At 43.2% G+C, this 16,886-nt stretch overlaps 1 protein-coding gene across 1 annotated transcript in view; it reads left to right on the top strand.

The window, feature by feature from the left end:
- The first annotated feature begins 2,086 nt into the window (after window positions 1-2,086).
- Window positions 2,087-16,886, top strand: part of SPTLC3 (serine palmitoyltransferase long chain base subunit 3) — a 98,024-nt gene continuing 83,224 nt past the window's right edge. Inside the window, exons 1-2 of the mRNA XM_039913180.1 lie at window positions 2,087-2,171; window positions 2,274-2,955. Coding sequence (XP_039769114.1) covers window positions 2,845-2,955 — 111 coding nt within the window. The 5' untranslated portion in view covers window positions 2,087-2,171; window positions 2,274-2,844. The remainder of the gene's footprint in view (window positions 2,172-2,273; window positions 2,956-16,886) is intronic.

Genomic DNA, 16,886 nt, shown 5'->3' with positions numbered 1-16,886 from the left:
AGTAGGATTTTTCAAAGGTATTTCATTCAACGGTATGGGGATGACAGAGTACTGTACTGAGCACTGTACAGAACAAAAAAAAGCACAGCCTTATGAGGAGTTTACAGTCTACTGGAAGAAATAGTTGAAAACTAAATCAATCACTTTGTGCAGAGCACTGTACTAAGCACTGGGGAGAGTACAACAGAATTAGCAGGCACGGTCCCCGCCCATAATGAATTTATGTTTGCAGCTAAAACTAAGAATGAATAACATATACATAATTTCCAAGTATTAGAGTAGATGGAGTGCTCATAATCAGAACCCTGAAGAGATAAGGGGGTTTGCAGAAGAACAATGTGCCTTTTTGTTGTTGTCCTTTTTACTTTTTTATGTTACTTAAGCACTTACTATATGCCAGACATCATACTAAATCTATGCTGAGAGCACTCTACTGAAAACCCGGGAGAATAAGAGTTAGCAGACATGATGCCTACCTTCTCTTAGCTTGCAGTCTTGCAGTAGAAGTCTGCAGTAGAAGAACAGCAGAATAAAGTCAAGAAGTCCGGCCCAGAGGGCTTTTTTTAATTGTTAATTTAATCTAATGGTTCATTTGTTTCGATTAGGTGCCCAGTTTCAATAACAGATTTCTTTTTTCTTTATAACAAAATATATTGCTTAAAAGATAAATATCAAAACTGGCAGTGTCTTTGAGCAATTACCTCTGGCACATAGACCCAAAATGAATCTAAGGGCATTAGAAGCAGCGTGGCTCAGTGGAAAGAGCCCGGGCTTTGGAGTCAGAGGTCATGGGTTCGAATCCCAGCTCTGCCACTTGTCAGCTGTGTGACCTTGGGCAAGTCACTTACCTTCTCTGTGCCTCAGTTACCTCATCTGTAAAATGGGGATTAAGACTGTGAACCCCACGTGGGACAACCTGATTCCCCTGTGTCTACCCTAGCGCTTAGAACAGCGCTCTGCACATAGTAAGCGCTTAACAAATACCAACATTATCACCAGCATAAGCATAAATATTCCTGATCATATAACAGAATTCCACAATCACGGTATCTCTGAGTAACAAGAGGCCTGACCCATCACTATGGAATTGATGCTTAATGCACATAGAAACATTTTGGGTTCTCCAATGAGTTTGTGTTCTTACAAATTCAGCACTGTGAAAAGTAGAAATTTCAGATGACGATTTTGCTACTTTGAGAGTTGAATTAGCTGTCGGTACACACGTTCTCCTTCCTACTTAGACTGTGAGGCCCAAGTGGGACAGAGACCGTTTCTGACCTGATTAGCATGTATCAAGCTCAGCACTTAGAACAGTGCCTGACACACAGTAAGCGCTTAACAAATACCATAAAAAAGAGTTATCCTTGCAGAATAGGGAAGACGGTTCTTTCTGATGGATAGGAGCTCGCCCCCTCTTTTAAGTCGCCTGAAATCCCACCTCCTCCCGGTTGCATCTCTCAATTAATTTTCTTCTCCTCAAATTGTAACTTCCCACCTACCATCCCAGAACATGTGTGCACTGCAAAGCAGCACAGCTTAGTGGATAGAGCATAGATCTGGGAGTCAGAAGGACCCGGTTTCTAATCTTGCCTCCACTTGTCTGCTGTGTGACCTTAGACAAGTCACTTAGCTTCTCTGGGCCACAGTTGCTTCATCTATAAAATGGGGATTAAGAGGTTGAACCCATTTGGGACAGGAACTGTGTCCAACCTGATTAGCTTGTATCTATCCCAGCGCTTAGAACAGTGCTTGGCACCTAGTAAGTGCTTAATAAATTCCATCATCATCATCATCACTTCACCACCTTCAGCACTTTAGCCCTATAGGTTTACATACGCTACTGTTTAAGTACTACTTATTCTCCTATCTGTTTTTCCATTCTCTTTTTCTCCTAGCCATAAAAAACTTTGTGACTGTCCCGAAGAGCAAATATTGCCCTTTTTTACCTTTATTTTACCTATAATCTTCTAAGCACTTACTACAGTGATCTGTGCACGTTAGGTCCTCAAGAGATGTTACGGATTCATAGGAATTATTTTTGGCATTCTATAGGAGAAACTGAGGTATCAAGAGATCAAGTTAACCCCTCCAAACCACATGGTCAAGAAATCCTGAGACCAAGACCAGGGTTTATAGTCTCTAATCTGGTGAAAACCCATCTTGAATTTAAGGTAGGTATGATTGCCCTGGAGGATTCTCACAGTGTCTTCTTTGTTGGCTTTAATGTTTGAGGATTTCAAACTGTTTTTATTTTTATTTTCCTTCTCTCCTAGGAAAAAAGAAAATGTCATTTGTGTGTCCTGGAGCAAAATCGATGGCTGGAAAGACAATGTAAAACAGTCTTCCTCAATTTAAATAGTTGGTACATTCCATCTCTTTTAATCTGGGAACTCTGGGAATGAACTCATTCCCCAAGAATGTAACGAGAGGAAAAACTGAAATTTTGAACTGCAGATAATTAAGAGGCAGTGTATCTTTAAATGATTCTCCACCTCCCTGCCCGCCTACTTCAGTTCTGCTGCAATCTTGTTGACAGAGCCAGCTTGCTATGTTCCTACAAGTAACCAGCATGGCAAGGATGATTTGTAGTTTTTAAAGCAGGTTAGTTGCTATGGAGCCTGCTTTTTAACTTGTTGAAGGTGTGTAAAGGTAACAGTTTTTTTTGTTTTGTTTTGTTTTAATTTCTAAGATCAAGCTGAAAGATAGCTGGTTGCTTCTCTTCTGGAAAAGCCTGACAAACCAGTAAGTTTCCTTTCAGGGCTCAACCCAAAACTTTTCATCACTTCACCTCACTAACTTTTCAAATACAGAAGAAAATTTAGACAGTCTCATTCATTTTATCAAATGGCGAATCCTGGAGCTGTCTGTAATGGGAGCCTTCAGAATCATCGGAAACAAAGCAACGGGTCCAGAGGTGGACCCTGTAAAAGAAATGGGATTATTAAAGAAGCCAAGGTAAAACTGAAGTTTCTTCTTCCTTTGCATGACTTGATCTTTTCCAGCATTTCTGTGCGGGCATCCTTTTGGTTCTTCCCCGGAACTATGTTGGAGGGTTTGGGGATAAAAAGATAAATGATGTGCTTTTTTGTTGTTGGTTTTAATTTGAGCATCCTGTGGTGAGGAGATGACACTGTGACAGTCCGCATTTTTTCTTTCTCAAGTATGTGGGGCTGGTACAGGACAAAAGAAACTTCCCCAGTAAAGAGTCTTTGTAACTAGCGTGTACAGATGTCTACAGTCTGTAAAATCCCTTCGACCACATGCCTTTATGCCCTGAGAAGTAAAAGTCAGCTGTTTTTTGGAGAGTATGCTGTGTGCATGGCATTTTGCCTGTTTACCTTTGAATCATTTGTGGTGATTAGTCACACAATTGTAGGACTCACAACTTAAGGTTAAGCCCCTGCAAATCTCCCCTCTTCTGTTCCAGAGTTTGAAACGTCAGTCATTCATTTAAATGTGGCTCTCTGATGTGAAGTACCAGGAAGTGTAGATTTCCCCTACTGTTCTGTACTGAGGAGTCAAAGCGGCATGCTTAAAAGCTGGTTTCATTTTTGCAATTGTGAGAAAATCTTTCTATTTATTATTTTTTTTAAAGTAACCCGTTGTGACTTTAGACTGACTGACTTTCAAGAAACAGCGGGGTCTCGGTTTAGGGGGTGATCCTAACAACTGAAGGAATTGAAACCAACAAACGAACAAAAAATGCAGCGAAGGCTTCCTGAAGCATGCAGCTCCCTGAAAGAGGGGTTGCTTATTACTGATTCCAATACCGTTTCTGGTAGAAAAGTTGCTGAGGACATCGGAAGTGTTCTTAGCTAACAAGTCAAGGCCTCAGATTCACTGGAAACTGGTTTGGGAAAACAGGCTCCTTAAACTGGGTGGAAAACCTGCTCTACCTTTGCATCAGGGAATCCCATGCAGTACTGTCATCCTTCAGGAAGTGTAAGGATCCACCCAGGGGAAAGGTCACATTGCTCCAGGGTCTCCAGGACAGGTGACTCCAGTTCTTAGCCCCGCCCCATCGAAACAAATGAGAGAAGGGTGTGGAGAAAGCAGCGAGGGTGGAGCTTTCTGCAGGATATGGGGAAACTGTGAATCACATTAAACTGGTTAACCTATGGTGGGAAAATGAAATTGCATTTTTTTCCTCATCTTATCTCAACAGCCCAGAGGTAAGAAGCATATCCACCAGGGGGCAAGATTTCTGTCAATGGGATTGGCTAAGTGACACGAAATGAAATGCCTTCTAATTAATGCTATTATTATTAGGCACTTGTAAAACAGTAGGCTTAATTGTCGGGGTAATTGCATGAAATCAATTAAAAGACCTGCAAGAGTTTCACAATCTAAGTGGGAGAGAACAATAATCGTTCATCCGGTCATATTTCTTGAGTGCTTACTGGGTGCCGAACACTATACTGAGTGCTTGGGGGAGTACTTTATAACAATAAATGATAGGGATCTAGTCCATCAACATGAAAAATTAAAATTCAGCAACTCGATACCATCCTTGGAAGAGGATCCTTCAAGTCATTCCATCGTATTTATTGAGCACTGACTATAATAATAATAATGTTGGTATTTGTTAAGCGCTTACTATGTGCAGAGCACTGTTCTAAGCGCTGGGGTAGACATGAGAATCAGGTTGTCCCACGTGGGGCTCACAGTCTTAATCCCCATTTTACAGATGAGGTAACTGAGGCACAGAGAAGTTAAGTGACTTGCCCACAGTCACACAGCTGTCAGGTGGCAGAGCTGGGATTCGAACTCATGACCCCTGACTCCAAAGCCCGTGCTCTTTCCACTGAGCCACGCAGAGCAGTATACTAAGAGCTTGGGGGAAGTACAAAATAATAATAAACAGACACATTCCCTGACCACAACGAGTTTAGAGTTCAAGTCCCTCATCACTTCAGGCAAAAGCATCCTAGATGAAAATTTACCACGACCTTCCCAATCCCAACATTCCAACTGTTGGAAAGTTAGGCATGTGAGGCCCTCCACACCAGTAGCGGGGCAGGGATTCACAACTATCATGGAGGGCGGTAGGATGGGTATAACCAAATGCTCCCCAAATATTTAATATTCCTTCAAGGAGAAATAATTTGAAAGCCAGAGATTAGAAGAAGAATTGGTGGTCCCCTTTCCCCTCCATAATCCACTATCTGCGCAATAGAGAGATTTCTCCGAGATTAGGGTGTGATAGTACAGCTCTACACTGTACTATTTTACAATTAATGCTATTCAGCACCTACCTATCATCTATCAGTGTGGCTCTGCTTTGCGACCATAAACTCATTTCCCTGCTTTACGTCACCTACCTTCCTAGAAGAATTCTTTCTCGATGCTGTCGCTAAATTAGATGAAAATCAGGATCAGGCAAAATCCTGATTTTAAGGCCAGACTCACTGACAAAATTCAAAGGAGAAAGAACGTGCTTTGAAAAGCAGGGTTTGAAATCATGTGTTGGAAACAGGAGGTTTTGCGTGAATGCAGGACAAGCTAGCACTGGGAATGAGTTTCGCTTGTACCAAATACAATTTGTCCCTCTTCGTTATCTTTCTTTAATGAGAACACAAAATATTCAATTAGAACACAGTCCCTTGGCATATTGTGCTTTCATTCTAAGAAGGGTAGAACAGGGATCTTAGGTCCATTTTATAAACTGGGAAACTGAGCACCGAGAAGTTAAATGACTCGCCCAAGATCATACGGCAGGCAAGTGGCCGGTTCAGGACTACAACTAAGGTCTCCTCACTCCCAGTTCCAAGCTCTTTCCACTAGATCATAGCTGCCTTCCTTTCATCACCCCCTACTTTCTTTTGAAGCATCTGTCATCCATTTAATTGTGAGGTCCTTGACCAACATCTCCCCTGTCACTCTCATCAAGGACAATATTGAGGGTCTACTGCATACAAAGTAATGTGTCTGGGAATTTTTAGGAGAATTATACAGCCCCACCTCTGCCCTTAATTATCAGTGGCTGACATAACATCAATCAGTCAATAGCATTTACTGAGCCTTTACTAAGTTGAGAGCGTTTCGGAGAGTACAGTATTAACAGAGTTCGTAGACACATTCCCTGCCCCAAAGGAGTTTACAGTCTAGAGGGGGATAAGCAAGAATATAAAAAAAGTATGGATACTTACGTAAATGCTATCGGTCTGAGGGTGGGCTGAATAAAGGATACAATCCAAGTGGAAGGGTGATTCAGAAGGGATAGGGAGTAGAGGAAATGAGGGCTTAGTTGGGGAAAGCCTCTTAGAGGAGATGTAATTTTTGTAAGGCTCTGAAGGTGGGGAGAGTGAATGTCTGTTGGATATGAAGGAAGCAGCGTATCCTAGTGGATAGAGCACGTGCCTGGGAGTCAAAAGGACTGGCTTCTAATCCCGGCTCCGCCACCTGTCTGCTGTGTGGCCTTGGGCAAACCACTTAACTTCTCTGTGCCTCAGTTACCTCATCTGTAAAATGTGGATTAAGTTTGTGAGTCCCATATGGGACAGGGACTGTGTCCAACCTGATTAGTTTATATCTACCCCTGCGCTTAGAACAGTGCTTGCGATATAGTGAGTACTTAACAAATACCACCATCATCATTATTATTGTATGAAGGGGTGAAAGTTCCAGGCCAGAGGCAGGATCATAGGTGAGGGGTCCAGTCCCAATAAACCCTTTATAAATCAATCTGTAGCATTTATTAAGCACTTGCAGTGTGCAGGACACTATACTGAGCGCTTAGTGTGCCTTCAGGACTGCTTTGAAGGTAAGGGAGAGTAAATGTCTGTCGCATATGAAAAGGAAGGGCATTCCAGGCCAGAGGCAGGACGTGGGTGAGAGGTTGGCAGCGAGATAGACGAGATCGAGGTACAGTGAGTAGGTTGGCATTGGAGAAGTGAACTGTGCAGTCTGGGTTGAAGTAGGAGAGTAGCGAGGTGAGCTTGAAGAAGGCAAAATGATTGAGTAGAGCAAATGGTAAGGAGTTTCTGTGGAGGTGGATGGGCAACCACTGGAGGTTCTTGAGGAGTGCGGAAACATGGACTGAACAGTTTTGTAGAAAAGTGATCTGGGCAACAGAGTGAACTAGAATAGGCCTGGAATAGAGAGAGGAAGGAATCAGGGAGGTCAGCAAGGAAGCTGAATACAGTAAACAAGACAAGATAGGATAAGTGCTTGGTTTATGTGGTAGTAATTTGGTTGCAGAGGAAAGGATGGATTTTAATTCATTAATGTTGGTATTGGTCAAGCGTTTACTATGTGCCGAGCACCGTCCTAAGCACTGGGGTAGATACAGGGTAATCAGGTCGTCCCACGTGAGGTTTCCAGTCTTACCTCATCTGTAAAATGGGGATTAACAGCGGCACCGAGAAGTTAAGCGACTTGCCCAAAGTCACACAGCTGACAGGTGGCGGATCCGGGATTAGAACCCATGACCTCTGACTCCCAAGCCTGTGCTTTTTCCACTGAGCCACGCTGCTTCGATTGAGGAGGTTGACCCAAGAGGATTTAGTGATGGAGTGAATATGTGGATTGAATGAAAGTGAAGAGTCAAGGTTAACGCCAAGGTTACAGGCTTGTGAAACAGCAAGGGTGATGGTGCTGCCTGCACTGATGGGAAAGTCAAGGGGAGGACAGGGTTTGGGTGAGAAGATAAGGAGTTCTATTTTAGATATGGTAAGTTTGGGGTGACGGCAGGCCATCTAAGTAGAGATATCTTAAAGGTAGGAGGAAATGCTGCAAAGAGGAGGAGAGATCAGGGCTAAAGGTGTGGATTTGGGAATCATCCACTTAGAGGTGGTAGTCAAAGCCATGGGAGCGAATGAGATCTCCAAGGGACTGGGTGTAGATGAAGACCAGAAGGGACCCAGAACTGAACCTTGAGGGACACTCACAGTTGGTGGGAGACAGAGGAGGAAGCCCATGAAAGAGACTAAGAATGGGTGGCCAGGGAGATAGGAGGAGAACCGGGAGAGGACAGTGTCAGCGAAGCCAAAGTTGAATAATGTTTTCAAGAGAAGGGGGTGGGGGGCAGTGTCGAAGAAAGCTGAGAGGTCGAGGAAGATTAGGCTGGAGTAGAGGCTTTTGGGTTTGGCCAGAAGGCAATGGTAAACCACTTCCATATTTTTACCCAGAAAACTCTATGGATACACTACCAGAACGTTCGCATATGGAGGAGGGGAGTTCTGAGAGAGATGTGTCCATGTGTCCAATCCACGGCTATGGGTTGGAAATAACAGGACAGCAAAAGACAAGAGCACCCTTGCTTTTTAATGCAAAGTAATGCAAGCGTATTGCTCTCCTAGGCTCCGGCTCTGCTGATACCATGATAAAGAGCAGCAACACACTTTGGTTCCCTTCACCGTAACTACGAGAGCAAGGGTGAGGATTGATGAGGGAATGGACTGCAGTTTGTGTCCCCTGAGCACTTTAGGGATGCATAGCCCAAGAAATGATCCGGGAACTGAAAACGGCAGGGACGGAGGACACATTACTTTCTTTCTCGGACTTGGCTTCTGACCTATTCTATTATCAGTTTCTTCCTCCATCCAGCACTTTCCCAAACTGAGTATTCCACAGGCTCACAGCCCAAAAGACCCACAGTCTACAACCTAAAAAATGATAGGCAAACAAAACTCTTTTAATCAATCGATCAATGGGATTCCTTGGGGACTTACTGTATGCAGAGTACTGTACTAATTTCTTTACTGGTTTCTTTCTGAATAATACTCTTTACTTCCAAAAGAAAATGAGAAATGGAAGTTGAATGATGTTGGATTTTCAATTCAATAGTATTTATTGAGCATTTACTACGTGCAGAGCACTGTACTAAGCGTTTGGAATGTACAATTCGGCAACAGATAGAGACAATCCCTGCCCAGTGACGGGCTTGCAGTCTAATCGGCGGATAAGAATCTCCACCACCTTCTTATCTAATCTCTTCTCTGCCACCCTCCACTCACACTCTCAGCTTCTCTAACACTAACCTTCCAACTTTTTTTTTAATGCTATTTGTTAAGCGCTTATTATGTGCCAGGCTGAGGGAGATACAAGCTAATCGGTTTAGACACAGTCCATGTCCCACGTGGGGCCCAGAGTCTTCATCCCTATTTTACAGATGAGGTAACTGAGGCACAGAGAGGTTAAGTGACCGGCCCCAGGTCACACAGCAGGCAAGTGATGGAGCTGGGATTAGAACGTGGGTCCTCTGACGCCCAGGCCTCTGCTCTTTCCACTAGGTCAGGCTGCTTCAACTGTACTTCACTTTCCATTCTACTCTCCCGGACACACTGTTTACGGTTATCCCTCTGAACGGAACTCCCTCGTGCCTCGACTCTCCCCAACCATGTCCCTTCCATCTTCGAAGCCCACCTAAAAAGCTACCGCTTCCAAGGCATTCCCAACTAATCTCCATCTCCCTGGTTATATCATTTCCTCAATCCCCCTTAGCCCTTGTGTGCACTGTATACTAGTTTAATTTAATTGCATACTATTGCTTTTATCATCTGAATATATGCTCTTTTGTTCCATGTTTGCAATTTGTCTCTGTTCCCTCATCACCACCCACCTTAGGTGATTAAACTCCTTGATGGGCAGGACCAATTATTTTACTTTTATTGTAAGTTCCCAAGTACGTAGTATAATGCTCTACACAGCTCAATAAATACTCAAGATATTAATAACGTATGGTTGAGAGATTATTGGTCAGACAGCTAATACTAATAAAAGTATTTACCTCCTTTGGTGGCAGTTTTATTCGAGAAATTAAGAAAAATCAAGGGCTTCTTGGCAGCATGAATTCTTTAAAATTCTACCTGAAGGAAGTCAGAGAAAATCTGCCCATTTACAGTTTTGTCTGAAGATAGGAAAGTGTTTAATTTGTATGCCGGAGCCTATCGAAGATACATTTAGAGACTTATTGGGTGATTGACACGCACGTCTATCCACTCATTTTCACTGATATGGAAAAACTATCACTCTCAGGGGTATTGCCTTCTTCCCCTTGCTTTATGCAATTTGGTGTGTTAAACTTTAGAACAGACACGTCAAATTCATTTCTCCGCATTGTAGGACCACATTCATAGGCTGCACTTTTAAAATACTGGAAATGATCAATTATTTCATTCAATCGTATTTATTGAGCGCTTACCGTACGCCGACCACTGTACTAAGCGCTTGGAAAGTACAATTTAGCAACAAATAGAGTCAATCCCTGCCCAACAACAGGCTCACAGTCTAGAAGGGGGGAGGCAGACATCAAAACGAGTAAACAGGCATCAATAGCGCCAGTATAAATAAATAGGATTATAGATATATGCACATCATTAATAAAATAAATAGAATAATAAATATGTACATGTATACACAAGTGCTGTGAGGTGGGGAGGTGGGGGTAGAGCAGAGGGAGCGAGTCGGAGGGAGGGGGAGGGGAGGAGGAGCAGAAGAAAAGGGGGGGCTCAGTCTGGGAAGGCTTCCTATTTGCAAAAATATGCATTATTATTAGAAGAGGAGGAAATTGGTGACTAGAACTAAATCAACTTTCTGCAGATATAATGCTAGTGAGCAGGAGTAGTAGCCCAAGATTAGAAGGAAGCGAAGGCAGGAAAGAAAAAGCCATGAGAGAGCAAAGGAGGAGAGAGAAATCATACGCAAAATATAGCCAGATGATATTTCCACTGGACAGCAGTGCTGAGAGAGACTCTTTTGATCCTGACCCTCCTCTACCTCTTCAAGTAACCTGACCCCTAGCTCTGGCCTCAGTTAGTCAACAGAATTTACCGAGCACTTACTATGTGCAGAACACCGAACTAAGTGCTCAATAAACAGTATCGATGAGCACTTACTATGTGCAGAACACTAGACCAAGTGCTTGGGAAAGTACAATAGAAATGAAAGGCATAGCTTAAAGATATTATAGCCTAGGTGAGAGAAAGGAAGACACACAAGGCCAAATTAATCATAGGTAATGCCTTCCCAACCCACCGGAACACCTCGGAGTGGCCCTGAGCGGCAACAGCAAAAATATCCCTTCCCAGAGCAAGGAGCCACACTGCCAGGAGAAGAGACCTCAGAACGGACTAAACTGAAAATATCTCTTCAAGCTTCCTCACTCCAGCCAGTGCTTGTTCTCACAAGCCACAGCACTCTCTGGAGTCATGGGAAGCCTGCAGAACCACGAGTTGACATCCCTGCTTTAGAGGAAGCAGGTTTCTTAAGAGCCGAAAATAACTCTTAAAATTTATGGAAAGATCGACAATTTTCAGAATCGATGGACAAGTTCACTGTAGTAGTTCTCTTTTCTTCAAATTGAAATGCCTTCTGTCATGTAAATAATGGATGTGCTTATTTTTCTAAATAGACAAAAATCAGTATGGTCTAGTCAAAAGAGCAAAACCCTGAGAGTCAACAGCCCTGGGTTCTAATTCTAGCTCTGCCAATTGTTTGCTGTGTGATTAGGCAAGTCACTTAACTTTCCTGTTCCTCATTTTCCTCAACTGGAAAATGGAGATTAAATCCTCTCTTCAATTTTAGACTTCGAGCACCATGTGGGACAGAGACCGTGTCTAACCTGATGAACGTATATCTACCCCATTGCTTAGAATAGCACTTAACACACAATAGCCACCAAACCAATGCCTTTTAAAAAATATGATTTTTAAAGGGTCCCATCCCACATTGCCAAAAGATCCAGATCTCCTGATTTGTTTTTGATCAAGCAATTAATTGTACATCCTATAATTTACTAAGTTTTTACCCTTTCTTTGAGAGATCAATCTTGGATCTTTGATGTGACAGAAACTGAGAATCCATTCAAATACCAAGGAGGCAGTTTTGAATAATAAAACTGCTTAAAACAAAATGATAGAGCTTGCAACCTGTCATTAAAAATAAGAACTATTAGAGAATAGACTACTGAATCACAGACTGGGAGAGAGAGAGCCGGGAGGGAGGAGGAGAGGGGCAGTGTCCAGTGCGGGCCTTTTGGTGGTAACTTGCATATTTGTCTTTGGAGTTTTTATTTCAATCCTTCAATCATTAATATTTATTGAGCACTGTACTGTGTATTCTCTGCCCACAAGGAACCTACAGTCTAAAGGGACTGTAAGCTGGGACTGTTTTCCAAATGGTGCGCTGTAACCAAACTTTTTCCTTTGACCTTTCAGGGCAAGTGTGTCAATGTGAACTACCGCTTCTGAGCCTGGAAACACTCTCTGATGGATTTAGGTGTTGTGTTTCCTTAGTTCAGTTAGGCTTCTGAGTTAGGATTGTGGTCTAGTTTAGATTCTTGGTCTCACCTCTTACGCCACAGGTGGTTTTCTGTTTACCACCCAGTGTTCCTCAGTGATTCGTTCTGAAGTAATACTGATGAGCTCAGGATCCAGTCTCTTTTGCAGGTTCCGCCTCTGCCTCCCACCCCCTTAGTGTGCGAGTTCTTCGGAGTTCAGTTCTGGGTCCCCTACACTTCTCTATTTACAACCATTTTCTTGGAGAACTCATTCTTTCCCAAGGCTTCAACAACCATCTCCGTGAGGATGATTCCAAAATCTACATGTTCAGCACTGATCTTTCTCCTCTGCTGTCTTGTAATTCCTCCTGCCTTTAGGACATCTCTACTTGGCTGTCCTACCAACACCTCTAATATAACATGTCCAAAACAGAACTCCTCATATTCCCTTGGAAATCCTGCCCTCCTCCAGTTTTTCCCATCACTGTAGACAACACCACCATCCTCCCTGCCTCACAAGCCCGTACCCTTGGCGTTATCTCTACCTCATCTCTCTCTCATTCAACCCGTATATTCGATGTCACAAAATCCTGTTGGTGCTTTCTTCATAATAGCCCTAGAATCCACCCTTTGCTATAGTAGTAATAGTATTGATTAAGCGCTTACTGCGTGCAGAACACTGTACTAAACACTGGGAGAAGATACCCAGCTGGGAATTAAATACTGTCCCTGTCCACAGGACATCCAAATTGCGATGAAGCTGATCCAGGCACTCATCATATCCCACCTTGACTACTGTGTCATCCTCCATGCTGACCGCCCTGCCTCCAAACTCCTCCCACTCTAGTCCATACTTCACCCCGGTGCTGGGATAATTTACCTAAAAAAAAGTCAGTCCATATCTCTATATGCCTCAAAAAGCTTCAGTGATTGCTCATTCATCTCCAAATCAAACAGAAGTTCCTTTGACTTTAAGACACTCAATAAGTTCTCCCCTTCATAACTAACTTTACAAATCTGTCCCTACTACCTAGTCCGCACACTTCGCTCCTGTAACACCAACCTGCTCACTGTACCTCAGTCTCATCAGAGTTGGTAGACACGTTCCTTGCCCACAAGGAGTTTAGAGTTTAGAGGGAGAGACAGACGTTAATATAAAATAAATAAATAAATAAATAAATAAATAAATAAATAAATAAATAAATAAATAAATAAATAAATAAAAGTTACAGATAAGTACTTGAGTGCTATGGGGATGAGGGTGCAAATTCAAGTGTAAGGGTGACGCAAGAAGGAGTGGGAAAAGTGGAAATGAGGGCTTAGTCCAGGAAAGCTCTTGAAGGAGATGTGATTTTAGTAAAGCTTTGAAGGTGGGGAGAGTGGCTGTCTGTCGGATATGAAGCAAGAGGGATTCCAGGCCAGAAGAGGGATTGAGCAAGGGGACGGCAGCAAAGTAGGCAAGATCAAGAGGTAGAGTGAGTAGTTTGGGCACTAGAGGAGTGAAGTGTGTGGGCTGAATTGTAGTAGGAAATCAGAGAGGTAAGGTAGGAAGGGGCTAGTTACTTGAGAAACGCAGAGTGTTGTTAATTGTTTTTTATTCTATTTACTCTACTAAGCACTTCACCGGGGTGAAGTATGGACTAGAGTGGGAGGAGTTTGGAGGCAGGGCGGTCAGCATGGAGGATGACACAGTAGTCAAGGTGGGATATGATGAGTGCCTGGATCAGCTTCATCGCAATTTGGATGTCCTATGGACAGGGACAGTATTTAATTCCCAGCTGGGTATCTTCTCCCAGTGTTCAGTACAACAAAAGGGCAACAAAAGAAAAAGGCAGATTTCTTGCCACAGTGAGTTCAGATGCTAATGGAGAAATCAGGCATAAGATATTTACAAACAGGGTAATCAGAATAAAAATTAACTGTACACATGGAAAGATATAACAGCATGGCTCAGTGGAAAGACCCCGGGCTTGGGAGTCAGAGGTCATAAGTTCGAATCCCGGCTCTGCCACTTGTCAGCTGTGTGACTGTGGGTAAGTCACTTCAGTTCTCTGTGCCTCAGTTACCTCATCTGTAAAATGGGGATTAACTGTGACCCTCATGTGGGACAACCTGATTACCCTGTATCTACCCCAGCGCTTAGAACAGTGCTCTGCACATAGTAAGCACTTAACAAATACCAACAAATACCAACATTATTATAAATAACTAAGTATATGCTAGAGGTGTCTCTTGGGTTGGTTGAAAGGAGTCAAAGTGTTGGGAGTTGGTTGGGAAGGCACGTTGGAGGAGGTGGGAATTTAGAAGGGCTTTGAACAGAGGGAGAACTTTGGTCTGTCACCTGAAGGTGGGTAGGGTGATCCAGGTTGAAAGAATAGAGTGAGGGAAACGGGGCAGAAATAAATTATTTTTAACATTTATTTATGAGTGGTAGGATTTTTTATTCCTCTTTGATTCCTCTGTAGTTTTACCTTAGTGTGAGAGGGACTTGGCATGAGTAAAGACATCTTTCTCTTAGCGTGAGCTCTCAGTTCAGGTATTCTTATTCTGAATATCAATACTTTTAAAAATGGTATTTGTGAAGTATTGTACTAAGCACTGGGGTAGCTACAAGGTTATCAGGATGGATGCAATCCCTGTCCCAGTTGGAGCTCACAGTCTTAATCCCCATTTTAGAGTTGAGGTAATTAAAGCACAGAGAAGGTAAGTGCCAGGGTCACATAGTAGATGTGGCAGATCCAGGATTAGAACCCAGGTCCTTGTTACTCCTAGGCCTGTGCTCTATCCACTAGAAGCAGCATGGCTCAGTGGAAAGAGCCCAAGCTTGGGAGTCAGAGGTCATGGGTTCGAATCCCCGATCTGCCACTTGTGAGCTGGGTGACCGTGGGCAGGTCACTTCACTTCTCTGTGCCTCAGTTACCTCACCTGTAAAATGAGGATTAAAACTGTGAGCCTCACGTGGGACAACCTGATTACCTTCTATCTACCCCAGCGCTTAGAATGGTGCTGTGCACATAGTAAGCGCTTAACAAATGCGAACATTATTATTATTATTAGTCCACAGTGCTTCTCATTTTGCCTCAGGACGATTACAGGCAAGATACAAGTTGGCTGACAGAATACAGAAGCACTTAAATGCTATCATTTAATGATGCCGCAGGAAATGCACAGCGGCGGGGGCTGCCTTTCAAAATGGATGCCTGCTTTATGGGGGAGTGAAAGAATGAGTCTAGTACACATAATTGCATACAAGGAAAGGAATCACCAACTGGATCCACAAGTTTCCTTGCAGATAGCGAAACAGTTTCTGCTTTGATGGGTTGCTAGATGCTTGTGGAATATTGTGTTTGCAGTAACTGAATTCAGGTTTCTCTGTTTTCAGGAGACATGGTTATGGGAGGGAGGAGCCGGAAGAACTTGTAACAGTTTACAGGAGAAATCATTTAGCACAGTGTCACCCTCATCGTGAGGCCCCCTAGGTCACCAGGCTCTGAACAAAGTGTGATGAGAGGGCTTGATGGCCCTGTGACTCACTGACTGACCTCTCTTGATGATGCAATGCCACGGCACAAAATCTAATGCAATGTGAGAACATACCACAGCTATTAGATGATCACCCTTTGTGTTCCTCAGTTGTTAGGTACAAAATGATTGCTGGGGTCAGAGCAAGGAGGTTCCTGGTGACCCACATTCATTTGCTTAGCTCTCCCTGTACCATCTTGTGCCAACCAACTCCTACCTGGGCTTGAGTGATCAAGGGAAATACCAGCAAATGGGTTGTGTGAGAGGGGTCCGATCCAAAATAAATAATCAATCAATCGGTGGTTTCGATTGAACGCTGCATGCAGAGTGCTGTACTAAGCACTTGGGAAAGCACGGCAGAGTTGGCAGTCGCCTTCTCTGCCCTCTTACAGTCCAAGGGATGAGCTCAATCACTGATTTTAGAAAATAGGGAAAAGGTATGCGTGGATTAGTTATGAATAGCGTTTTATGACTGACACTTCATATCCGACAGTCCACCTTAATACCCAACTGTCTACCACTCTCCCCACCTTCAAAACCTTCCTAAACTCACATCTCCTCCAAGAGGCCTTCCTTGTTTAAGCCTTTATTTCCCCTAGCCATCTTCCCCTCTATGTCGACTATATATATGGCTGTGTACCCCTTAAGCACTTTGATACTTATCTCGTCCTTACGGTACTTATGCAAATATTCGTCGTACACTCTACTATTTTCTTTATCTGTAATTTGTTTTAATGTCTGTCTCTCTCTGCAGACTAAACTCCTTGTAGGCAGGGATTGCATCTACCAACTTTGTGGTATTTTACTTGCTCAAGTACCTCTGTCACTTGTCTGTTGGGTGACCCTGGGCAAGTTACTAAATTCCTCTGTGCCTCAGTTACTTCATATGTAAAATAGGGATTAAGACTGTGAGCCCATGTGGGACAGGGGCTGTGTCCAAACTGATTTGCTTGTATCTAGCCCAGGGCTTAGTTCAGTACCTGGCACATAGTAAGCACTTAACAAATACCATAAAATAAATTTTAAAATGCCACGGATTGATTGATGTAAGAATTAGCGCGTCTTAATTATACAGCCAATTAATCCATGCTGTTTATCTATCTTACTGGTGCAGACTATTGTATCAAATGTTTGGGGTAGTGCA

Source organism: Ornithorhynchus anatinus, chromosome 9, assembly GCF_004115215.2.
Source record: "Ornithorhynchus anatinus isolate Pmale09 chromosome 9, mOrnAna1.pri.v4, whole genome shotgun sequence".
NCBI lineage: Eukaryota > Metazoa > Chordata > Mammalia > Monotremata > Ornithorhynchidae > Ornithorhynchus > Ornithorhynchus anatinus.
Note: the sequence above shows the minus strand (reverse complement) of the source record. Positions and strands in the feature narration are given on the sequence as shown.